Source organism: Buteo buteo, chromosome 11 (genome assembly GCF_964188355.1).
Source record: "Buteo buteo chromosome 11, bButBut1.hap1.1, whole genome shotgun sequence".
NCBI lineage: Eukaryota > Metazoa > Chordata > Aves > Accipitriformes > Accipitridae > Buteo > Buteo buteo.
This window is the reverse complement of record NC_134181.1, coordinates 41,966,334-41,991,901: the sequence shown is the minus strand read 5'-3', so window position 1 is coordinate 41,991,901 and position 25,568 is coordinate 41,966,334. Positions and strand designations below refer to the sequence as shown.

At 38.6% G+C, this 25,568-nt stretch overlaps 1 protein-coding gene across 2 annotated transcripts in view; it reads left to right on the top strand.

Moving 5' to 3' along the window:
- Positions 1-25,568, top strand: part of MED13L (mediator complex subunit 13L) — a 204,047-nt gene that overhangs the window by 161,281 nt on the left and 17,198 nt on the right. For both annotated transcript variants that reach the window (XM_075041838.1, XM_075041839.1), the window contains exons 12-23: positions 794-899; positions 1,321-1,445; positions 2,858-2,957; positions 6,533-6,753; positions 9,937-10,142; positions 12,546-13,492; positions 14,092-14,271; positions 15,948-16,171; positions 16,738-16,930; positions 18,907-19,351; positions 20,830-21,049; positions 23,834-24,022. In XM_075041838.1, the coding sequence (XP_074897939.1) occupies positions 794-899; positions 1,321-1,445; positions 2,858-2,957; positions 6,533-6,753; positions 9,937-10,142; positions 12,546-13,492; positions 14,092-14,271; positions 15,948-16,171; positions 16,738-16,930; positions 18,907-19,351; positions 20,830-21,049; positions 23,834-24,022 (3,156 nt within the window). The remainder of the gene's footprint in view (positions 1-793; positions 900-1,320; positions 1,446-2,857; positions 2,958-6,532; positions 6,754-9,936; positions 10,143-12,545; positions 13,493-14,091; positions 14,272-15,947; positions 16,172-16,737; positions 16,931-18,906; positions 19,352-20,829; positions 21,050-23,833; positions 24,023-25,568) is intronic.

Below are 25,568 nucleotides of genomic sequence, written 5' to 3'. Positions count from 1 at the left end.
TATTTGTTGCCATCCCTCTGAACCTGTTTGTATATGAAAACACTGCTGTTGCAAGGAATACTTCCTGTTTACATATATTCAGCTTGACCAGCAGCAGGTTCCAGATTTAAGCTAAGAAATAAAATACTTTGATCCTTATATTCACTTGTAGAGATGAAAGAATTTGCTGGGCTTTTTTTTTTTTTCTTGCTTGCTTCAGCTTGACATATCACCTCATTGGAAAGCTCAGATCTCTCCAGCCCAAGTTTATTTTTCTTCCCTTGAGCAAAATTAGTGTAGCCTTCTGCTGAGAGGATTTGTGGTAGGGACACTATATCAGTTTGAACATTTCCTTAGAGGTGTTCTTCCATATGTGAAAGAAAACAATTTGATGACTATTCTTTGGTCATCACCTTCCCTGTATGCATGATAATTCTTATGTATCTTACCCATTATGGAGCTGTTTCATTGTCTGGCTACTCACTCATTTGTTCTTGTGCGGGTAGCCACCATGCTTAAAATTCTAGATGATGTGTTTTCTGGAGAAATTGAGGTGGGTAATTATCTGTACTGGCTATCAAAGTTAAGTGATGTATATGGAATCCTTTGTAAGTCATACACAATATTACTTGATGTTTTTCCTGATATGCAGATAAACAGCAGACAACTGTGTTCTTTTCCTTTCTTAATTTTCTTTTTTTGCTTCTCAAAGCATTTAATCCAGAACCCTGAGTTTGGCTTGACATAGGAAAACAGTTGTTCTTACATAGCTTAAATTAATATTCATTAAAAACTCCTGGATTTTTTTGTATAGTCAGAAGATGGAATTGGTACCAAGGAAATCCCCCCAGCGGGTCATTCTACACCAGTTCCTGATGGAAAAGATGCCATGTCTATTTTCAGTTCTGCTCCTAAGACTGGTGAGTAAAAGCTCTTTAATTCACTCTGCAAAGCAAAAATACTTAAAGCTATGCAATAAAATCTGAAAGGAAGAATCACATACTGAACATTTTGCTGTAACATGAGAGCTATAGACAGCTCCCGAGATGGAAAAAACTTGATTCTGCTCGTCCTTTTTATAATAAAACAATATTTTATTTTTTTTTTTAATTAGAATATTTAAAGTTGAGCAATAGCTACCTTCATTCTTTCCCAGTTGACCTTCGGTGCTTGCTTAAAACTGGACTGCAAGGCTATTTCTAGGCTACATCATAGAAAAGGGGCCTCAGTGATTCTTGCTTGTCCCCTGTTTAGAGTGAGAAGTAAAATTGAAAAAAGGCTATTTTGGATTTCATAACTTTGCTCCCATTTTTCATGTGTTTTTCCCTTTCTTTTTGATAGATACCCGGCAAGACAATGCTGCAGGCCGAGTAGGCTCTGGTAGCCTCACACAGGTGACAGATCTGGCTCCATCACTTCATGATCTAGATAATATCTTTGATAATTCAGATGAAGATGAGCTTGGAGTAAGTCTTTGTAGGACTGAGCATTCTGTAGAGTTAAACCTTGGCCAAAAAAAAAGGAGGAGGAGGATGGAATTCTAGTGGGGAGCGATTATCCCTAATAGATAGGAGAGAGTTTCCAGGTAGGCAGGCTTGGATTTTAACTAGGAAGAACTGCTAGCAAAGAGAGGTGTCCTTTCAGGAGATCCATCAAAGAGAGAAATCATCACTGTCTATAATTCAGGAATATTAGGAGGACATTTAGGTAACATCAAAGCTTGTGTTGTCTGACAGTTTTTCAGTTGTGAGGGGAACCTGTATACAACTAATTTGCTGACTCAGTCATTGCATAGACAGGCTATAAGGCTACGTCCAAAGGTAAAGCAATGTAGTTGCTTTATAAATGCATTACATTGGGTTTTGTGTCGTCCTTAGCTTTTGTCAGTATTTTGTGTGTGTTTGAGAGTTACGGAAAAGATCTTCATTTCATTAACTGGTGATTTGTTCTTTTACCTTGTCTGAGAAGCTGCCCAAAGAAAAATAAATTCAACCTTGCTGAATTTCAGTAATTCTCTGAAGCACGTTTCTTTCTATTTCTACGAGCAGTTTATTTCAGTGCGAAGCGGAATAGTTGCTGAATATTAGGAAAAACAAAAGGAAAAGCAGATGTACATCAGTTACTAGGGAAAAAAATCAAGACTCATGGAAAGGCAAACATTTGAATAATTACTATTTTTAAGCTTAATCTAATATAACCATACTGATACAGAAGGTGATCCTAAACTGACTGATAGTAGATAATAGCATTTAAAAGTCTAATGTCTGGTTCTCAGCAGTACTTTTCAAGTATACCAATTTATTTACCACTTCTCCCTCTTTTGTGGTTCCACACAAACTGCACTTAAGATGTCGCAGTTAATATGCAAATCTACTAGAGGACTGTTCTGTCAAAATAAAAAATTACCTTTTTTTTGTGAAGTTGGCCTGGACAGACCTAATGTTCTTCCCATCTTAAACCTTGCATGCGTTGAGCTGTCCCCTGTAGTAGTCTGTTAGTGGCATTCTTACTCTCAGTGCCATATTCTCATGATTATCTCAGAGTAGTCCAAACATGGAAGCAAGTAGAGTAGTCGCATTAATTTCAAGCTCAGTGTTTGTGATAACGTTTTCAATATAATTTGTGTGTATATAGACAGGGGTAACGTATAGACAGGCAAATATTTCAGAGACTTTGTTTTGTTTTGTTTAGTGTTGAAAGAGAGGAAAAAGAAATCCAGATTCCTTGGGGGGGGAGCAGATGGGAAAGTTAAAAAGTACGCTTTTTCCTTTCTTGTGAAATCTCATTCAGTTCAGACAGTTTTCAGAACTTTTAATAACCTGTGAATTCTAGTATTTTGTATATTTTTTAATATGGTATGTGATTATTCGTCTTTTAGGCGGTATCACCAGCTCTCCGGTCATCAAAAATGCCTGCAGTAGGGTCTGAGGAACGCCCTGTAGGGAAGGATGGTAGAACAGCAGTACCTTACCCACCAAGTAAGTAGCAACAACCGATTGCCACTTTGTTGACAGTTAAAGGCAGTATGGTAGCTATAAAGAGATTTTTTTGTAGGAGGCTTATAATGTCACTCTTTCAGAACTAAGAAGTAGTGTGCTTATTTTGTTCTGTAATTACCAGGTGCCAATATTAAAAGAGGATAAACAGATTTCAATGAAAACAGTGGATGGAAATACAGACATATGTTTTTAATGTGCCTACTGAGTTTTGAGATGCTCTTCTTTTGACATTATTATCTTAGATTGGAACTGTGGGAGGGATTTGTTACAAATCTGCATTTAGAAGCTTTCCCCTTTATTCTCAATTCAGTATTTAATCTCAGTTAGTCACTTAAACCATTACCATATCCCTCTTTAAGTATAAATCATTCTTCTTTTTAAAGAATTGAAAGAATTTAAAGCTGTGGCTTACCAATTGGCCATTATGGTGCAACCTGTCTTGGAAGAAAACTGCATTCAGCATTCAACAAATTCACATTAAAATCACTTCCAGGGTTTAGTATAGATGTGGAAGTGCATGATTAAAATTGAAGAACTAGGTTCTAACTGAAGACCCATTGTAGAGCTTTTACAGATGGTTATGGTAGAAGTGATGCTTGTGGAGGCACTGCACATGTACAAGGAAGGCTATAGGAGTGCAGGAAGGTTAGAAATTAAATTTAGTATGCTGAAAATGCAGATTAAAACAATAGGGCTTTTTTCTAAGGACAATGCCAACAACTATTGGGAATGATAACTTCTACTCTCTGAGATATATGGCCTTTCTTGCATTTCTTGTACCTGAAAGGAGGTTGTAGCGAGGTGGGTGTTGGTCTCTTTTCCCAAGTAACAAGTAATGGGATGAGAGGAAACAGCCTCAAGTTGCACCAGGAGAGGTTTAGATTGGATATTAGGAAAAATTTCTTCACCCAAAGGGTTGGTTGTCAAGCTTTGGAACAGGCTGCCCAGGGAAGTGGTTGAGTCACCATCCCTGGAGGTATTTAAAAGACGTGTAGACGTGGTGCTTAGGGACATGGTTTAGTGGTGGATCTCGCAGTGTTAGGTTAACGGTTGGACTCGATGATCTTAAAGGTCTTTTCCAACCTAAATGATTCTGTGATTCTATGATTCCATTTATATAGGTGGCCTTTCTCTTGAGATGAAAGAGACATGTGTATATGTATGTGTGAGAGAGGAGGGTGAGTATTTTTGGTGTAATTCTAACCAATCAAGTTATGAATTACAAATTACTTAGTGGTGAGGAGGAAGAATGTTTGATTTTTTTGTGGCCGCTATAAGCAGAAATCAAATCTCTCTGCAAATCATTCTTTAATGCCTTCTCATTAACTTCAGCTGGTAATGAGAACAAATTGAGGAGAAGAAAAAAACCAGTCTGAAGGAGATGAGTCAGAGTTTTATGACCCATAAAAGCTGTGCTGATTTACTCAAATGTAGAAGTCTGAAGTATACAGAGATTGGATTTTGACAGGTTTAGTTGATCCATAGCTTTTTAAAATATGCAAAGCTTTTTCAAGCGTGACATACATGAAAATGAATAACGATAGTTAGCCTGTTGCTGTAGGGTTGGGGGATTTTTTGTAATTAAACTTTTTTATGAATCTGCACTGCAGAATTTTGCTAGCTGGAGTGAGCTTGAGTGTGAGAATATGATATACTATAGAGCTATATGAAACAAGTTAAGTAGATACACTCCACTTCTGTTTTGTAGCTGTCCCCTTGACACCAGCTGTCGAGGTATAACAGTATCTGCAGGGAACTGAAATGCCTTCTACATCATAATGAAGTCCTACTGACCACTTTTCATTTTAACCTTCCTTCCTGTCCCCCTTCTCCAATTTCGAAAGCACACTTCTCTTTGTTGAAAAACAGAGGCAGTAGCTAATCCAGCTGGCATCCTGAAGCTTATATTTCATACTAGCACTGGGTGGAAAATAGTTTTTTCCATTTTACTGAACCTGTTTTCAACATTAATTTGTCCTGTATCAGGACAAGACTAAGGTCTTTTAAATTCAAAGACTGAGAAGGAGGGAAACCCAAAAAACCTGAATGGGAATAATTCATAGCCCATTATTTACTCTACTACTCCAGGTTGTGAAAGACTTTGGGTTCAGCTTGGACCGTTATTATCAACAGAACTCCATTTTTAGAGGACTTCACCTATTTGAGTTGTTTCACTTTGTCTAAAGAATTAAATAGACTGGCTGTCTCATCTCTGTGCACAAAAGAACAAAATTCAGGTTTTGGCTCTGTTAAGAGACATCCTGAGGTTGCAGCGTCCTACAAAAATGTACTGTTAGTGTATGTATTTGTATACTAGATAGGATTTTAAGTCCATCACTGATTTCTGGTCTTTTTCAGTTAGATTTTGAGAGTAGTACTATGTTTCACCAGTTTGGATTTCCACAACGCAGTGTTTACCAGTCAGAAATCCATCTGTATTTATTTATGAATTTTCCATAATCTTTAGGCTGCAGAAGTTATTGAATACAATTATGTTCTTGTGTCCTATCAACTTGGGTTGGATGTATGGATAGAAATGGAAATGGGCATTTAGTCTGTCAGAAAAAGTGTTTAAGAAGAGACACCTATGGGAATTTACCCTTCTATAATTTGAGTATTTTAACAGTGAATTCACCAGAGTGATGGTGATGTCCAGAGAATATCTGTCCTAATTCAAGTCAGGAAAAGATAGCATATACCCTGAATTTTAAGCAAAATAAATACAGAAGCTGGTAGCTGGAAGGAAGAAGAATTTAGCTGGGGAGAAAATAGAAGACTGTTCTGATTTTTGTTTTGATTCTATTGCACTTTATAAAGCATTTCTGTTGGGGTTTTTTGTTTGTTTGTTTTGCTTAAAAAAGAAAAATACACTATGGATGATTACATTACGATCATTTACTGAGAAGTAATTTAGGGATTTTCCTGGCTTAATGTCTTGTGATGCAAAATTATAATTTTGTGGCTTCCACTTTTGGAACCACTTTTGGATGCCTGGCAGTCTGATTCTTGAGCAAAATTGCCTATGTTTGTGTTAGCAACAGTAGCCTGTCTTCTCTTCAGGACTTATGTTGCTACGGACCAAATGAGACTACAATGACTGTATGTCAGTGGAAAGATGCAGCTAAGTGCACACTAATTCCAAAAGCGTCCCATTTTATGGCTCGGTATCAGCTCTAAAAAAGGGAAGAAACTGCTCCTTAGTAACAGTTGCTGGGGTGAACTTTGCCTTAATGTCAATTAATCTCTTGTATTATGAGATATTTTTTTGTTGCTGTTAAAATTTTACATAGAATTTGTATATCTACCAGTTTGTTGTTTCTGCTGAATCATAAGCTTGCAAAGTATCCCTAGGAATTTTTGGAATTTATCCCTAGGAGTTAACTTTTCGTCTAGATTTATATTGGTGTCAGAACTCCAGTAAGTCTGTAGAACCCTTGCTAGGTTTTAACTTATGAAATAAGAGCTATTATGGAGTTGGTCACTTCCTGTTTTATTGGGTTTCCTTGAGAATTTGTATTTTAATGATTAACCGTGCATTATTTCATCATATTTAGCTGTGGCAGATCTCCAAAGGATGTTCCCAACACCACCTTCTTTAGAACAACACCCTGCCTTCTCCCCGGTAATGAGTTATAAAGATGGAATAAGTTCAGAAACTGTGACTACCTTGGGAATGATGGAAAGTCCTATGGTCAACATGGTTCCAACACAGCTTGCTGAGTTTAAAATGGAGGTGGAAGATGGACTAGGTAGCCCTAAACCTGAAGAAATTAAGGTATAGTGCCAAAGATGCGGTATTTTTATAATCTCGTCTGTGTATGTTTTGATTTTTATAAACAAGTCACATGTATTGTAGTGTGTGTAGCAGACTACTTTAACAAATGTGAACTGGATCCATAAAAAGTACATATCAGTCTTTAGTTGGAAAAAAAATTCTTCTCTAGTAAAAGAGCTTTTTAATTGTTTCCCTGACTTTAACTGTAGGTATTTTTCTTCTCGTAATTTTATGTTTGTAATGTTTTTGGTTGTTCTCAGGAAAAAAAAAACAATATTGTATGAGAAATGAGCCCTATGCCTAACAGAAAGAATGTACGTATATGAAAAACCATCATACTTGTGACTAAGTAGCAGTTAAATGATTTATTTCTTCAGATAATTTTTCTGTAGCACCTTTTATGTATAGCCACTCCTTGCTGCCAGTCTCTGGAGATGCAGCTGGGATAAAATCATGCATGTAGAAAGGCTGCCTTTTTCTCTCTGAAATGTTGCCTTTTTTGGTTAGGGTTGAAAATCTCTGAGAAAGCCCAGGGGTTGAACTTGCTCTGTTTCTTCTTCAGCTGATGTTACTTCACAAGTTTTAAGGCCAGATGGGACCATTCTTATCTGACTTTCTGTATAACACAGGTCAGGTAATGTCACATAGTTACTCCTATATTGAGTCCTATAGTGTATCTGAGTAAAGAACTATTTTTAAATGGGGACTCTGCTGCTGGGTACTAGTACTCACCTCCCCGGCTTTACATATCAAGATGTATCCATTTTTCCATAGCATCACATAAAAGGACTTAACATAAGCACCTAGTGTACATTGATTTGTATTTCATTGTTCCATCTTTAGCACAGGTTAAGAGGTAAGATGAAATCATTCTGCCTGCTTGTGTGTATTCTGCATTACTTAACTTTTTGGGCCAATTTTTGTCACCTTTGTCAGGAGTTATTGTTATCATATTTCCATGCATATAGCCTGAGGGTTTTTTTTTATTTAAAAATGCACATTTCTGTGTAGAAGTACACATCACCTTGTTCTGCAGCAAGCTCATTTGTACGCAGGTAATAAAAGAGGAGATACACGCTATAACTCTGTCTTCCTGGTAGTCCCCAACCCTTGATTTTATAGCCTAATTCTTCTCCTTCGGGCCCACCCTGTCCCTAATCTGCCACAGCCTGTTCCTTCTATTTCAGCAGCCATTTCTCTCCCCAACACCACCTCCTTTCCTCTCGTTTTGTGCTCCTGTGAATGTTGGAATTAACTGAAGGCTTATTTTTAAGCATCTGCATTGCTGAGAGTGCTATACACAGAAAGATACAGCACTTGCAGTTGCATGGACAAGAAGTGGCTATATATCAATATTAGAATACTGATAGGTAAATTTATCTTAGTATAAATGATTTAGTCAGCTATGAATTAGTAAATTTTCCTGCATGGCAGTAGCAGTATACCTTAGGCAGACTGAAAGTGAAGCACAGGCAAGTCACAGGGTGACTTTCTCCATCAGAGCGTTCGGTTTTGTCCCTGGGGCAGGAGGAAGTCCCTCTCCCTGGGAGGAAGTGAGACAGCTTGTTGCATTCAGGGATTACGTCTCCGTATTAGGATAAAGTGTGTCTAGTCAGACCCAGGGGTTAGTAACTCACAGGGCTGCAAATTAAGCCAATGCCTGTGAAGGGGCCGAGCTGGTAGAGAGCTTTTACAACAATTCTGTTGAGAAAGAGAGACTTTGCAAAAGCGTAAGGGAGTTAGTGTGCCCCTCGTGAAGACAGTTAAACCACTGGGAAAGCTAGGTGTACGTAGCAAGTCTGCTTTGTTACTGCAAGCTCTCTTCTCCCGCGTATCCTCACTTCATAACCTGAAGGCACAATAAGAAAAGGCATCTTCTTAGAGGCTTTGCTGAAGTACAGCTGTCCATTTGCCTTGTATAGTTTGCATCTATCAGGTTTTATACCTTTATAGAAGTTTGAACTAAGTTTTATATAAGGTTTGTAAGACTGCCTTGCCACGGACCTTGCTGGGTTTTTTTTCTTCTGTTTGTGCTGTAAACTATTTGCTTAAGACTAGGATAATTTGGGCCTGGAAAGAAAATCTGTATTGGAATTTGTTGAGCTGAAAGTTTTTGAGTGGGAACAGATTTTAGGGTGTCATTGATACTGAAGATATTTTAATCTCCCTCACAACCATTTTAGGAGTATTAAAATACATATTTTAATTCTGCCTGATAACATTTCCAACAGCACAGTTTACTTGCTTTTAAGTGTGTCACACCTGCTCATATACACCAGTGGGGGAAACAAGCACCTAAACCCATTGCTAATCATTTTGACAACATGCAAGTAGATTTCTTGTGCTGAACATTCAGCAGCTGAAGATAGTAATCCACACATTTCTCATCTCTCAATGCTTTACAAGGTGCAAGGGAAAAAATGCAAAGATCTAACGAGATGTTAAGTACTGAAATTCTGAGAGACTACTGTTACTATTTTAATAATTATTTTTACTTTGCAGTAGTGCCTCAAAAGGACTAGCTCTTTTCTTCTGAAAGAAACTTGGAATAGCTCTAGAAACTCTGGCTGAAGTTCTTGTCATCATTCTCTGCAAACAAACATGACAGTCAATGAAAGTCCAGTTTGACTGGACTTAATTTATATTTAATATTGTGTTCATTGGATTGTTTATATATTTATATTTAATATTTGGCATGTGTAAAGTGTCCACTGTTATTACTTGGATTATATTATTCCCCAATGTGGGGTCATTCAGAGAGGCTGATTTAAGGTTTCTTCACACGGTGACTCAGCCTCTCTCTCCGTTGTCAGTAGAGAAGTCTTGCAAAGATCAATCTTTTAAGTGCCTAAATTAGGTGCGTAAAGTTAGGTAGTATGAAAATCTTGTAGTATACTACTCGCTTTTCAAAGATAGCTTGTCTTAAATGAGTCTAATCTAATTGTGAAATCTACTGACACTGAAGTTGTATAGCGTCTCAGTATAACAAGGAGCCTCAGCTGAGTTTCCTTGAAGGAACTGCTCTTGAATGTTTGGTAGAAGGAATAAACATACTTAATTTTGGAAAAAAATGCAGTTGTAGAGTGTTCAAACAATACAATAGGTTTTAATTAAAAATAAATATCTAAATATAAAGAGCAACCTTACCACATTGTTGTAAACAATGTCACTTGGGTATTACAGGATTTTTCATACGTGCACAAAGTTCCATCATTTCAACCTTTTGTGGGCTCCTCTGTATTTGCTCCACTGAAGATACTGCCAAGTCAGTGCCTCCTACCTCTGAAGATACCAGATGCCTGCATTTTCAGGCCTTCTTGGGCCGTTCCTCCTAAAATTGAACAACTTCCTTTGCCGCCTGCAGCCACTTTCATTAGAGATGGCTACAAGTAAGTACAGTCTTGTAGGAAATTAGTTTGTCATATTCATACCTTAAGTGGCTCGTTTATTAAAATGTTTGCATATATTACCAGTCCTTTGCTATGCACCAGAACCATAAAATAACCTGCAAATGTATTTTAAACTTTTAAAATTTGTCATTGTCTGAGATCAAAAAAAGTCCTGATAGTAGGAACACGCAAATTAAAAACAGCTTTTGGAAATCGGTGGTGTTACAGTATGTGTCCACTGCACTCTTAGTGCTTCTAAAAGAACAGGAACACGTGGTACTTGAATGAATTGCTGTTTCTGATACAGGAAAATACTGTAATTCAACATAAAACGGAAGTCTTAGGGTATAAAATTAATGCACTTAACCTTTCAGGTCTCTGTCCTCCCATTTCAGTGTCCAGTTCTCTAGCCTGCAGTTAGGCTCCCCTCTTGTTTGTACTTGTGTATTCAGTTTGAGCTTCAGTCTGACAATGTATGGTCCTGATGATACCAGTTCGCCTTCTGAGGGCTCTTCAGATATTGAGCAGGCCTGTGACAGCTCTCTTCTCCGTGTTCTCGTGTTAGCCCTTCTGCGCTTTTGTGATTTAACCTGAATGGGTCACATACGGAGCTGCTCATCAGACAGATGCTGATCAGATGTATGCTGTCCTCTCCTTTCTAAATACTGACAGAAAAGATGCCAAGTATGAGAGCGCTGTGACCTATAAGCACTGCTATTAAATTTAAAAGTTTGTGTTCCTTACTCAGTTCTCAGAAATTAGCTATGTTTATGGAAGAAACTCATTGCTGGAGATTTTGAAAGCTATCAAGAATTTGCACCATTAAATTAATAAAACCTCTTAAAAGGCGTAATAGTAGTACAAAGGTCTCCTGCTGCACTGCATTCATTTCTAGAGGAAGTACCCTGTATCTTTAAATCAGTCTGTCAGTCCTTTAAATCGGTTCTTTTCCAGCTCCAAAGGATCCTTCAGTGTTCTCAAAAGAATTGCAAAAAAGAAATTGTAAACCCTTGATAGTGCCTGGGGAGCAATTTAATTCTCGGGTTTTTTCATAATAGTAACTGATTCACCAGGCCTGAGCTGGTTATTAATTTCAGGTATTTGTTGGGGAAAAAAACCCCTTTCATTTTCAATATAATCCAATTAGAGCAAAGATTATTACTGCAGGCTTCCGACAGAGTGGTGATTGCCAATCAGGGTTTCTAGGTCACCTTTTCTTATTAGTCTGAGGCATTCGGTTTGCTTCAGCTTCAGAACTCCCTCAAACCTTTGTTCATTTTTTTTTCCCCTCTCTTGCTTTGAGTTGGGCATACATCAGTTCAATGTAATAAAAGGATTCTAAGGAATAAGGTCTTCACTATTTTCCTTTTCAAGTCACTAATGATATGTGAGAGTTAAAATAGTACTGCTTTTAAATAACATACAAAATACGCAGTAAGAACAGACAAACATGAAAAAAACCTATTTCCCCTCCTTTATCAAGAGACTTACTGAGTTCTTACACTTTTTCCTTGCCCTAATATGTAGTGAACATATTTCAAGAAAAGTGAGCAGCTTATTAGCAATGTAGAAAGAGAGGAGTTAAGATCTTCTACTTTTCATTGGCCCCATATTACCTGTTTCTTGATACAAGTCATTCCAAAGGGAAGCTAGATCTCATGGGAATGTACAAACTGGTTCTCTGGTCACTTGAATTTGGCAGAAAATGACAGAAACAGAGTAATAAAAACCAGTCTTGACAGGAGATGACCCAAAAATATGATTCTTAGCTTTACTGGACTAAGCGTTTGTAGTGGAATGTGTCATACTGTGCTGTAGACTGTGTAACCCTAAATGAGTATTTGCATTTATAGTATCTGAGATACTGATACCAGTTGCATACCACCATGAGGCAGTATCATAAGTGCCACATGCATGACTTCTGACAGCTATTTAAAGTGATGATTTCTAAAAGTAAGATTTCTGTGCCTCTGAAATACGTTTCCACTAATGTCTCGTTACAGATAATTGTGCTTAAAACAACAACTACAATTCTTTCTCTTTTCCCTGAAAGAGTTGCAAATATCCTAAAATCTTAACTTGATAATTTATCTAGAGGTTCTTCTCAAGAGCATTTGAGTTTTAGGCCATGGGAATAATCTTTAAGAGGGGTAACTGCCTGAGATGATACCTTTTTATTATACTGATAAGAAACAACGGTGTTCATGTTGAGAATTACAATTTTAGTTGAGAGACACGAGTAAAAGGTTATGAGCCAAATGGCTGTTCTTTACTACAGTTAAAATGAATGCTTTCGGTTTTCACCATCTCCTTGTATTTAAAAATAAGCTTTGACAAAATCAGTGTTCCCAACCAACCAGTTTGTGGTGGCATTTGACTCTGTTTTTCATTTACTTCTTGTAGCAATGTGCCTAGTGTTGGGAGTTTGGCCGACCAAGACTATCTTCAGATGAACACTCCTCAGATGAATACCCCAGTGACACTAAATAGTACTGCTCCAGCCAGCAACAGCGGAGCAGGAGTTCTGCCATCACCAGCAACTCCCCGCTTCTCTGTCCCTACCCCGCGCACTCCCAGGACCCCAAGGACTCCTAGAGGTGGGGGTACTGCGAGCGGGCAAGGATCTGTAAAATACGACAGCACAGATCAAGGTTCACCTGCTTCCACCCCTTCTACAACACGACCGCTTAATTCTGTGGAGCCAGCCACTGTTCAGCCCATCCCAGAAGCCCACAGCCTGTACGTCACCTTGATTCTTTCAGACTCTGTGTTGAACATCTTTAAAGACCGTAACTTTGACAGTTGTTGTATATGCGCCTGTAATATGAATATTAAAGGTGCAGATGTCGGATTATACATCCCAGATTCATCTAATGAGGATCAGTACCGTTGCACCTGTGGCTTTAGTGCCATCATGAACCGCAAATTAGGTTACAACTCTGGGCTCTTCATTGAGGATGAGCTGGATATTTTTGGCAAGACCTCAGACATTGGCCAAGCTGCAGAGAGACGACTGATGATATGTCAAAGCAACTTAATCTCTCAGATGGGAGAGGGAGCCAGAAGGACCCAGGAACCTCCAATGAGCCTCCTCCTTCTCCTCCAGAATCAGCACACGCAGCCTTTCACGTCCCTGAGCTGCTTGGATTACATGTCCTCCAATAACCGTCAGACGCTCCCATGTATGAACTGGAGTTACGACAGACTGCAGGCAGACAGTAACGACTCCTGGATAGAATGCTTCAATGCCCTTGAGCAAGGCAGGCAGTACGTGGACAACCCCACTGGTGGAAAAGTGGATGAAGCCCTAGTAAGAAGTGCCACGGTACATTCTTGGCCTCACAGCAATGGTATGGGTCAGAACAGTTGTTGTTTCTTTTCTTTTGAACATTTTTGTGACCTCCGTAAGTTTGTCGGAAGCTTGCCAATTGTGAGCCACTTAATCTTTATGTGGGAAATGATATGTATAAAAATATTCTAGAAATACAGCAGGTTTCTGAAGGCTTTATAAATTACATCTAAAGTACCAGTAATCCAGTTGTCCTTAGACTTTGGGGTTTAAATTGTGAGAGAGTCCCTTTGGAGAAGGGTATAAGCAGTCAGCAGAAAAGAAACGCTCTGTATGAAAGTGTCACCAAGAAAAAAAGGTGATTTTATAATCAAATATTACCCGTTTATATGCTGAAGATGCTCTGACTTCTTTTATGAACTGAGCTGGACAACAGTAACATTGAAAGGTATGTGAAAAGGACTGTGATGACAGCTTTATTTCAGCAATGTTTTCATAAAGTACCACATTAAATGCCATTAAGCTAATTAGAGTTGTACAAATTTTATGGGTGTTGTGAAGAGCAATACAAAGGAACAATAAACCAAAAAATGCTGCCGCCTCAAAAGAATTCATCCTGTTCCTCACTGAAAATGATCGATGCTCCTTTGTCATTTGCAGTATTGGATATCAGCATGCTCTCCTCCCAGGATGTGGTGCGCATGCTGCTGTCGCTACAGCCCTTTCTCCAGGATGCTATCCAGAAGAAGCGAACAGGAAGGACCTGGGAGAACATCCAGCACGTGCAGGGACCACTCACCTGGCAGCAATTCCATAAGATGGCAGGACGGGGAACCTATGGTACATATATTGTGGTATATGCCAACAGTTAAAATGAAAGCATGGTTTTATAGAAATGTGCACTTTCTTCTGGAAATATGGTAGACAAATGGGCTCTTCATGTGGCTGGGGGGGGTCTGCTCTTCCCACAGCTTTAAAATGCCTTAAAAGGCATTTGAAGTACATGCTTGAATACTGTAGTGGAGGTTTTACCCTTCCAGATTGATGAATGTTTACAGAGTGCAAAAATGCTGGGTGAGCATCAGACTCCCTATCTGAATCTGTATTTTGGCTCGTACTGCAACTAGCTGGTATATAAATAACATCGACAGAGGAAGCTGTTAAAATTGTACCAAATCATAATGAGGAAGAGGGGCTTTCTGAGCTATACAAACATACAAAAAGTAGGTATGTTTTCTCCACAGAGGTTTGCTTGTTTGAAGGTTTCCCATAGTCTTAATAAGAAGCTTCAGTTTAAGTATCTCCTGGCTATTAAGTGACACTTCTGGAAAATACAAATTACAAAATAAGTTTTGTATGTGCACATTTGCGAAACAATGACTGACCTTTAAATATGTATTTCTCACCTGCAATTTATTTCAGTCTTAACCAATGCAGTGTTGCTTAGGTTTTTTCTACAGTTCCATCGTGCTTTGCTTTATTTTCTCTCTGCTGGTGTTTGTGATATATTGCTGCTTTCCTTTGGGGCTGGGACAACTTGTGGTAACTACAGTTCCTGTCTAAAGCTATTGTGCTTCACGAGGAGTACTTCTAATCTAATAATTTTTCCAGCATTTGTAACTTTAAGAGTTAGGAATTGCCAATAGTTACCAGAGAATAAAACTGAAATTACCATACAGTAAGTAGCAGAGCCTTTAATACAGATTCAGAAATTTTTACTGAATGTTGACTTTTTAATAAAGTTGGATTATATTCTGCAGAAACTACTGGGTATATTTTTTCTTGAAAATTTCAGTGGTATTTCTTCTAATGAGCACAGTGTCTGGGAGATACCATGTTAAACTGGACGGTAATCCTCTCAGCTGTGACAGCAAGTGCTCTGGAGCACTGCCTATGGAGAGGAGCAGGAGGCAATTTTTAGGATCATGATAACTTTGCTTAGTACTATATACCTGGGAATAAGTTCGCCTAACCGTTTTACTTAGTATTTGCACAGCCCAGTGGAGGTAGATGAAGAACTGTAAAATCAGATTTTATGTATTCCTGTTATTAGTTTTGATTGAATAGGAACTCGTGAGATGTGGTTATGGTTATGACAAAGTAAAACCACGAGATTAAGCCTCGGGAAGGGCAATACATGTATTTACAGTATACCAAAAGATGTTTTATTGCAACTTTCTAGGAAAGTTTAAATGGTGCTTGGATCGGCTCCCTCTACTTTGGCTGACTGAACTTTGATTTTATGACATTTCTTCAGTACAATATAAATCTTTCTTCTCCTTTATTAAATAATTTTTTCCAAGGAACAAGACTGTGGGAGAACATGGTTTATCAGGCATGATACAGCCTCGATACATGTTCCCGCTCTATGGTCAAACTTCTAGGAGACTCAGCGTGGCAAGGGATTAGTGATATTTCCAGTATTCCTGTACAAGAACCCACTTCCTGGTACAGAGAACCCACTGCAGTTAAACCAGTTATTTTAACGTTTGTTCTTTCTTTTTTTCTCTTTGAAGGCTCTGAGGAATCTCCTGAGCCTCTTCCGATCCCGACTTTACTAGTGGGTTATGACAAGGACTTCCTGACAATCTCTCCATTCTCCTTGCCGTTCTGGGAGAGGCTGTTGCTAGACCCATATGGGGGCCATCGGGATGTCGCCTATATCGTGGTGTGTCCAGAAAATGAGGCCTTGCTCGATGGAGCCAAAACTTTCTTCAGGGACTTGAGTGCTGTATACGAGGTTGGAAAGAGAAACCACACTGAATTATTTCTTCTTAAGTGTCATTTCTGCTCTACTGCATGTTCAGTTGGGAGAAATCCATGTTGTATAAAGTAACAATTATTTGAATAAGGATTTCTTGCACCTGGAGAACCTTCTGCACTTTCAGAGTCCAAGAATACTGTCTAATTGAGTTAGTTATACTGTTATTCTCTGTGCATTTTGGGGTATTTGTTGCCATCTGCTCTTTCCAGCACACATTCTCTTATTTCACAGAGGATGTAACACTAGTATTAAATACAGTTGCAACCTAAGGTATGAAGGCCAAACCTAAAGAGCAAGGAGTAGATTAAAGAAACTGTTGCTTTCTTGTAATTGCTAGGCTGGAGATAAAACCAGTTCCTTTTTTTAGCATGCACATTGTGTACTACTGAATACGTAAGATTACTTTGTAACCTTAGTTTTGGCAGAAGTGCAGTTCAAGCCACCAGATGTGTCCTAGTAAAGGGTTTATGCTACAAACCAGTCTGCGTAACTTATTCAGGTGCTTGGCATCTAGTTACAAGCATTTCTTCTTTCCTCACCAGATGTGTAGACTTGGCCAGCACAAACCAATCTGCAAAGTGTTACGTGATGGGATTATGCGGGTGGGAAAGACTGTGGCACAAAAGCTAACGGATGAGCTCGTGAGCGAATGGTTTAACCAGCCTTGGGGCACTGAGGAGTGTGACAATCATTCCAGACTCAAACTTTACGCGCAAGTTTGCCGGCATCACCTAGGTAAGTCTACTGTGGCACTAGTAAGGCTGTTTCATTTTCTATAGGTATTCTAGAGGTTATTTACAGTAGGTGGAAACAGGGGGCTTTTTCTTAAGTCACAAATTATGATCCATTTTTAAAAATAAAAAAGGTGTTATGAGGCTTTATCTTAATTTCTTAATCCTTCTGTGTTAAATTTGCCTACTTTAGAAAGTGGTGGTGTTGTTTATCAGTCTGGTGATCATGTCAGAGATTCAAAAGCCAATTCTTATCTTTTTAGAAAAGTCAGTTTGGTATAAGATGTTTGTACGTCTCAAAGATGTTCCACACAAGACTGAATGTATAAATTGATCTGGTTTTTATGCTGCTGATACGCATCATCACGCCTGTGCAGCAGAATGATGTGCATGGTGCCTTGAAGCATAACATTGATTTGTATAAGAGGCGAGTTCACTAAAACTCTGCAAAGGAAGAATGAGTTAACACAGGTGAAGAAGAGAAAGTAACAGTATCCTTGATGACTGGGCCCTCAATCTGTTGGGTGTGGATACCTGGAACCACATTACCCTGACCACACGGTCTCCTCTGGACCTCATGTAGGCTGAAACAGTGACACGTTTTAAAAGATTAGTCTTTGTGCGTTGTTTTGTTTTTGTTACGGCAACCTGCCATATTTGTTCTTTTATAACGTAATGTCAGTTGTGCTTGTTTCACGAAGGAGTGTAGAATCTGAGAGTATGGAAGGATATCAAGTTTGCTGGGGTATTATCAGAAGACTGGTCCTCGCTGAGCCTGGATGAGTCCCTGGACTCATCTAACAAACATTGCTCCCAGATTTCATCTGGGAAGAGACGTCATTGTTCCCTTCCAGAACGGATCCAGAGGCAACATAACATGTATTGTGTATATGACTGAGAAATGGGATCTTAGCACAAGACAGAGACCCATCCGAAATGTCACTGGAAATACATTTGCTGAGACAGTGATGGTCAGCAAGACAGGCAGTGATCACAGAACACCAGCCACGTAAATGTTACATGCTTCAGCTGAAATGTGCAAACTACTACTTTGCTTAAAAATAGCGAGGAATGTTTAAGTGGTTTCTTGAAAAGTGCTTACTCCCTTTGCTCCGAAAAAGGTGTGACAATTCTTAAGTCTGCTTACTTCGAGGACTGGTGATCTGGTTTTGGAAAAAAGTGTAAGAATGCTTGCCCCATCCTTTGAGGAAGGTTTGGCAGAACAGGCTAGGACCCATCTATCTCAAATGACCCTGTTGCCTCATTCAGTGTGCTTTTAATTTTAATTTACCACGTAACTGGGAGGGAGGAATTATTACAACACTACTTAACCTAAATACCCCAGGTTTCCATGCAGAAGTATGTAGCGTGTGCACAGCCAGTTGAGGAATTGGGCTGTTCATTTCACACCTGAGGCATCTGGCAGGGGCAGTGTTGGAAACTTCCCCTGCTGGTGATTTACGGCCTCTGAGAGTAAATAAATAATAAATACTCATTTACTTATTTTTTATTACTTAAAAATAATCACTGTGATACCTCTTTTTCTGATACTGAGGAGCAGAAATAACTATATTAAAGTTTGCCATTATTGTAGCTCAGGTAAAAAGGATTTTTAGATTTTCAGTCTGACAAAGATAACTTGTAGTATATTGCAAAGCTGAACACTGTATAAAGCTGTTATCGCAACACAGTCTAGCCAGAGATAATGTCAGTACCATGTCAGTACCAACTTGGATTCACAAAGCTCCGCAAAGTCAGTCCTGTTTTTAAAGACATTTGATTCATATCACTTAGAACGGAAACCCTGAAGAATGGATTCCAAAGTAAATATTTATCATGGAGATTGCATTCACGGAGTATTTGTATACTCTTAGGGTATTCTAAAAGTGCAGAAAATACTGCATGACTTTATGGTTAATGCAGTTCACTTTGATCCGACAGACTGTCATTAATCTCCTCTCCTCTTTTATGCTATTTCAGCACCTTACTTAGCCACTCTGCAGCTTGACAGCAGCCTGTTGCTACCACCGAAGTACCAAACCCCAGCGCCAGCCAGCCAGACGCAAACAGTACCTGGGAACACTGGACCTGTACCCTCAAATTCAACATGTCTTTCAGCTGCTGGGGCACCACCAGCAGGCAATTCTTTCAACTCCACACCCAGTGGTGGGACCACTAGCCTTCCAGCAGGAAGTAGTTCATCCTCTGGATCCTCTGTGCCACAGATGTCAGCATCTTCTGCAACACCCGGCGTTAACCAGATGGCCACTACCTCTACTCCAGGGTTTAGTGGGAACATTGGTTCGGGGCAAAACACCAGCACTGGGGGAAACACAGCAGACCGCTCACAAGGAAGCACAGGTCCTGGAGGAGACACAGAATCGGGTCAAAACTTACCACAACAGCAACAAGAAGGACAGGAAGGGTAAGTTACTTAACTGCTCAAACGACTCATAGAGCACTTCTAATTAAATCCGCTGTGTTCCTGCTTTCATACAACTCAACCTTTAAGCCTTATGTAAATCCTTGAAAGGAGAGGACCCTCTGACATGTGCAGGACTACTGACCAGTTGTAAATGGAGCAGGGCCCATTTTTATTTGTTCATAGCAGTTACTGATAAAGGGGAGCTGGAAAAAAACAACCTCCCCTTTTTTGTTACAAGAAACAAAACTTGATTCAACTGCGGTGAACATGGGTGTTGTAGTTCTGTTTGAGATGCCTTAGGGTGCCCCACCTGGTCTGCAGTTGCAGTACAAGAAAAACACAAGGTGTCTCATAGGTTCTGAGCCGTATCTGCTAGCTTGGCCTCACCTGTGTCAGGTACTGCAGGATATCTCATGTGGCACTGAATGCCTCTTATGTGAGCCACACCATCACACCTGTAACGTTAGCAGATACAAAATGCAATCTATGGAATTTTTTTTCTAATTTGCTTGCATTGCAAGTGTTGCTTTGCAAGCAGGTATACTGTGAGGTCAGGAAACAGGATTATATTGCTGTTACTTGAAAATAAATTTTAGCAGCACAACTTTTTCAAAGACTTCATTATAAATAGCCATCCATCAAACATAAAAATCAGGAAAAGGTTTTTTAACATCTTATGTAAGTAACTTCCTGAGGGAACATGTTTTTCATTACTTTCATAATAATGCATATTACTAATAGTCATGATATATGTTATGGAGTTCCTGTATCTTAAGTGAAAAGCCCACATCCTGTTGTAGTTCAGGTTATCCTTAAGACATCTGTTCACTGGATCTATGCAAAATACCATTTTATCAACTGCAGCATGGTTTCTGACAAAGTAAGTCTGAGCTGCTTTTTATCACTTACAGATGTTGAGCCTCCTATTCATGGTTGAGGCATGGAGGAGCGTTTTACCAAGCAAAAAAAAATTCAGTTGCTCCTTCCATTACCATTGGAACCTTTTCTGTAATCAGACAGAGGACTTCAGTCTCCACGAATATTACTTTGGCACTTTTCCTCAGTTCTCAATACCTTCCCTCCCCCTTCCACCTCTCCCAAAAGAAAACGCTAAACAGCACCAAAAACCAGGCATGCACATACGTAGAAAGAAAACTCACAGAGCAAATATTAGTCAACTTTTCCATATTCTTCAGACATAATCTATTCTTGATTGCATTAAATGAGATTATGTTAGACTTCATGGTAAGTATCTTTAATGCATAATTAGTAACAGGTATTTTGGATTAAGAATGGCTGTGAGTAAAAGCCATCTCTCCTCAGTCACTGTTGCCATGTTTTTAGTTTTGCTTCTGAACATAAGAACCACTTGGTACTCCCCTCTTCGCTCCTCTGCTTCAGCCTTGCAAACCTTTACAGGAAAACGGTAATTAATGATTTCAACTTGCCTTTGAATTTAACAACGTGTATGTCTCTAGTGTTACAGAGAGGGAAAGAATAGGGATTCCCACTGAACCAGAGTCTGCGGACAGCAATGCCTATCCTCCAGCAGTTGTCATCTACATGGTGGATCCTTTTACCTACACTGCAGATGAAGAATCTGCTTCAACCAACTTTTGGCTGTTAAGTTTGATGAGATGCTACACAGAAATGTTGGATAACTTGCCTGAGAATATGAGGAATTCTTTCATTCTCCAGGTAATTCTATCTTCCTCTATCTTCACACTGGAGAGTGACTCTATCACAGCGTACTTCTGATACATATGCTATACTAAAAGATAGAAAATGGAAGTTAATATATAAAATTTAGGTGACATTTACAAATTATTTTGTTGATAGTACAAGTCTATGTATTAAAAAAAAACGCTTACTTTTGTTTTGATGAGGAAATTAACTTAAGGCAGCCACAGTATCCTTCCATCAAATCTGTGGCATGCTTCTAGCAATCATACGTGCTAGATGCTTCCTGAAGATAGATTTCAATTATTTAAGTTGCAACTTGGATTGCCACTGCCAAAAATGTCCAGTTGCTCCTTCGATTACTTTGCATGTTGAGTTGTTTGCTTTTTATATTCTCTTGATTTATACTGTTTAATCCAAAAGAAGTATGTGAAACTAGACATTTAATGCATAATTTAACTATTGTATTGTTATTATCTGCTTCTTAAAAATAATTTACCATGTAACTTGGCATATAATAATAGTTACTTACTATGGAATTACTTCAGAATTGAATTTGTGTAGTCAGAAGCAGAGCTTGGCCTATTGCCCAGACTGCCGGCATTTCGCCATGCCTCCTCTTTCACAGTGGCTCAGTCTAAATAAATGGGGGGGAGAATGGGAGGCCAGAGATTACAAGCAATGCACATACATCTGCAACATGCGCAAGAAGCGGCACGTGAATGATTTCTGTATACATTTTAATTTAAATTCTAAAAAAAAGAATTGGAAGTTATTACAGCATCTCAAATTGGGCATGGAAAACATTTGTCATTTTTGGTAATCTTGACCTCATCATTCCCTGAAATGATGGGGGAAACTGTCACCAAAATATTTCAGGCTTTGAGATGAACTGAAAATCAGACTCACAACTTTGTATGGTGGCAGACTGCAGGCAATGTAATTGATTCAGGCCTGAAGATACTAAAAATAAAATAGGCCCTGACACCACAATGTCTGAAATACAAGAACATGTAAACTGTGTATTGAAATTGTATCTTAGTCTGTATAACACAACTAATGGGCTCACCAACTCTTTCGAAGTACTGTTTATTTTCCGGGCACTTAATGTTTGTTTCTCAAAACATGTGGCATTTTGCCACTTTAAGTCAAAATAGTAGACAATTTTCTGTAAGTACAGGGTAACATGATATAGTTACCAGCACAATATTCTCACAGCTGTACGTAGTATACACAAATACACAGTTATTTCAAAATAAATCAAACCCAAATGTTTACAGATTTATTACAATTCATATATAGAGTGGAAAAGCCCAGCTTCTGAAATTCTTGATACAGAAGTTGTCTTTTAAAAACATAGTCACATTTAGTAAGTAGAATATGCTACCATGGTTCCAATGGTTCAAGCAAGAATGATGTAGTAGTAAAAGTTTTGTGATATTTAAGTTTTATTACTACTGAAAATATTTGTTAAAAGAATCTGCTTGGGTCTCATAGTGTTAGAGATAAATATTTTGTATTGACAGTTTCTGCTCCAAAGATCTCACTGTTCAAAAGAAAAGACGTTTCCACAGCCACATCTAGGGCACTCTATTTCTCAACAGTACATAAAAAAGAGTTTACAGGGATTTAATTCTGATTTTTAAAAGGATTTGAACTGAAAACATTATTTTTGTTACGCTGTGTTTACTTAAGGAATGTTATGCCATTTCTCCTATCTGTTCTTGTTGCACAGATGGGTCTTAACCATCAAACTCAAATCTCATAGGCAAATCTTACTGTAGTTCTGTTTCTTGGTGGTTGAACATGTAAATTTAAGTGTCTTGCTCCACATTACTTTCTGAAACAAATAAAACTGAACAGCAGCACAAGATTGCTGAGCTTCCACAGTTTACTAAATTGAAAAGGAGAAACAACCACATAAATCGTTGTAATAGAATCTTAATTCTGCTCTCTACAATCTTCTTTAAGAATGACACCGTAGTGCTGATTCGCACATGACCAGCAAACAAGTATTAATTCTAACCACAAACTATGGAAGCAAACCTGCCTAAACACAAAGTTCCGAATACCGAGATTATATAGTAAAGGCTACCTGCAAATGAAGATGTTGATCAGAAAAAGAGTTTTAAAAATTTAAAAGTGTTTGAATATGGGTGTTTGGCTTGGGACTGAGGATTAAAAAAAATAAAAATGAAAACTACCCCCAAGTCTTAGGCTATTGCTTTTAAAAGCCACTAGTAGTTACTTCTTGTGGTATACTTTGATAAAAGTTATACATGTAATTAATTATGTGCCCTTCCCAAATTGCCATATGAATGAGAAAGTGGACTTCAGAAAAATAAGACTTGACTGGGGAAAATAATCCGTTCTTTTTGTGTAGTTGATTGTGTTTCTCGTTCAATGGTGTTCATATTACAGAAAGCAAAATTTGGTGAGAGTTTCTGGTAAGCTGTGTTTGCTATTGTGTGTCAGCTATTACTGATGTATTCTAGTACTATTCAGTTGTTGTTGCCCTGTAAGAAGACTCTTCGGTTCAAGTCTTAGCTTTCTGAGAGATTTTGCAACCTTAAATGTATCATTATAATGGAAACAGCAGTTTTGTATCAGGGAATATAGTCCCTGAATGTTGCAGCCATTTGTGCAAAAGGGCAGTAGCCCTGATAGGATACTGTAATGCAAATAATTGAATACCACGTACAAAGTGTCAGGGTTGTTAAATGGCTAATGAATGTGTGAGTCTGGTTTGATATTAATGAACAGCTCTTTAAAGATGTTTTATTGTTTATATGAATTATACAGATTGTGCCTTGCCAGTACATGCTGCAGACAATGAAGGATGAACAGGTTTTCTACATTCAGCACTTGAAGTCTTTGGCATTTTCCGTGTACTGCCAATGCAGGAGGCCGTTGCCCACACAGATTCACATCAAGTCTCTCACAGGCTTTGGGCCTGCTGCCAGCATTGAGATGACCCTCAAAAATCCTGAGGTTAGTACTGGTGTCAAGAAAATGAAAGCCTGCTATTAAAGTGTAACCCCTTTTCTCAAATATCAAAAAAAGAATAGAGAAAATACTTTTTGGAGTATTTTTTCAAGGTATAAAAGACAATGATAATATAAAGGGAAAAGGTAAGCTAATACTAAATAGAAAATAGTATGAAAAATGTCAGACTACTTGCTTTCAAAACATTTTAAGCTTCTGGTTTTGAGTCATAAAGTAAAAGGTTAAAGATCAGCGTGAAAGAAGAGAAAATAGTATGTCGTTACTTGGGATTCTGAGACATTTTGTAGTTTTAGTCTATAGTACTTCTGCAAGAAAGTGTTTATGTCCAACCTTTATATACACGTACGTATGCATATATATGAATTAAGTTCCTGTGCCTAATTACAGATACCATATTAACTCCTTGACGAAATGGAGAAATCCCTCTGTTTCAGTGGGCTTCTCTCTCATCTGTTTTTTAAACTGTAAATATTTAAGCCCTGTTTCTGGAATTTCAGGGATTTCAAAAGAATAATCCATTCTACTTTCCGTGAATGTTTTTCATTCTTTGAAAGATAACGATGACTGTTTTATTTAGATTTAATGGACCAACGAGACAGTTAAACACTTACCTTGGGATAAAGGCATGCTTGTTAGGGTTTAAAAACCTAATTTCAAAATCATCATAAAACCAACCTATCAGCAAGTTTCATTACTCACGTAAAACCAGAAGCTCTCACTGAAAATTTATAAGAGCAGTATCACCCCAGGCATCTCCTCTTCACACTCTCTCCTCATACTTCCCTCAAAATCTGTTCAGCAGGACAGATTTTGCAGCAAGTTACAACAGTCATACTACAAGCTAGGTGTAAGGGCAAGAGCAATAAACTTGCAAGACCCCTGCAAGCATCTCCCTCCCTTTAATTAATGTTCCTGCACTGTTGTCAGGGCGGTATACTTCTAGAAAGTGACATAAGCAGAAATACGATACCCCTTAATGACTCTAAGAAAACACTGTAACTTACTTTTCCTCTAAGCTGATTAACTTGCATCTTGCATTTCATGTTTAATTTCCTGAAGATACAAAAGACACCAAAACAGGGGCTAATGTTTCCATGAGCAGCTTGCATTTAGCATACTTAATTAATCAGATCTCTACTTTTTCCATTTTACACGCGTTTGCCATCAGTCTGCACCGCAGACTTCCAAACATTGCCTGAAAAATTAAGTACCCTGACTGTTTCTAAACTACCGAGCATGTCTGGTCAGGCCCATCATGTTTTTTCTTCAGAGAGGAGTTATAAAGCAAAGATGGGTTTGGGGTCAACCATCTGGAAAGCAGCTTTGCAGAAGAAGACCTGGAGGTCCTGTTGGACAAGACGAATGTGAGCCAGCAACGTGCCCTTGCAGAAAAGAAAGCCAACAGCAGACGGGGCTGCATTAGGAAGGGTGCTGACAGTAGAGCAAGAGAGGCGATTGCTCTCCTCTCCTCAGCACTGGTGAGGCCCCACCTGGAACGTACTCTGTCTGGTTCTGGGCTCCTCAGTACAAG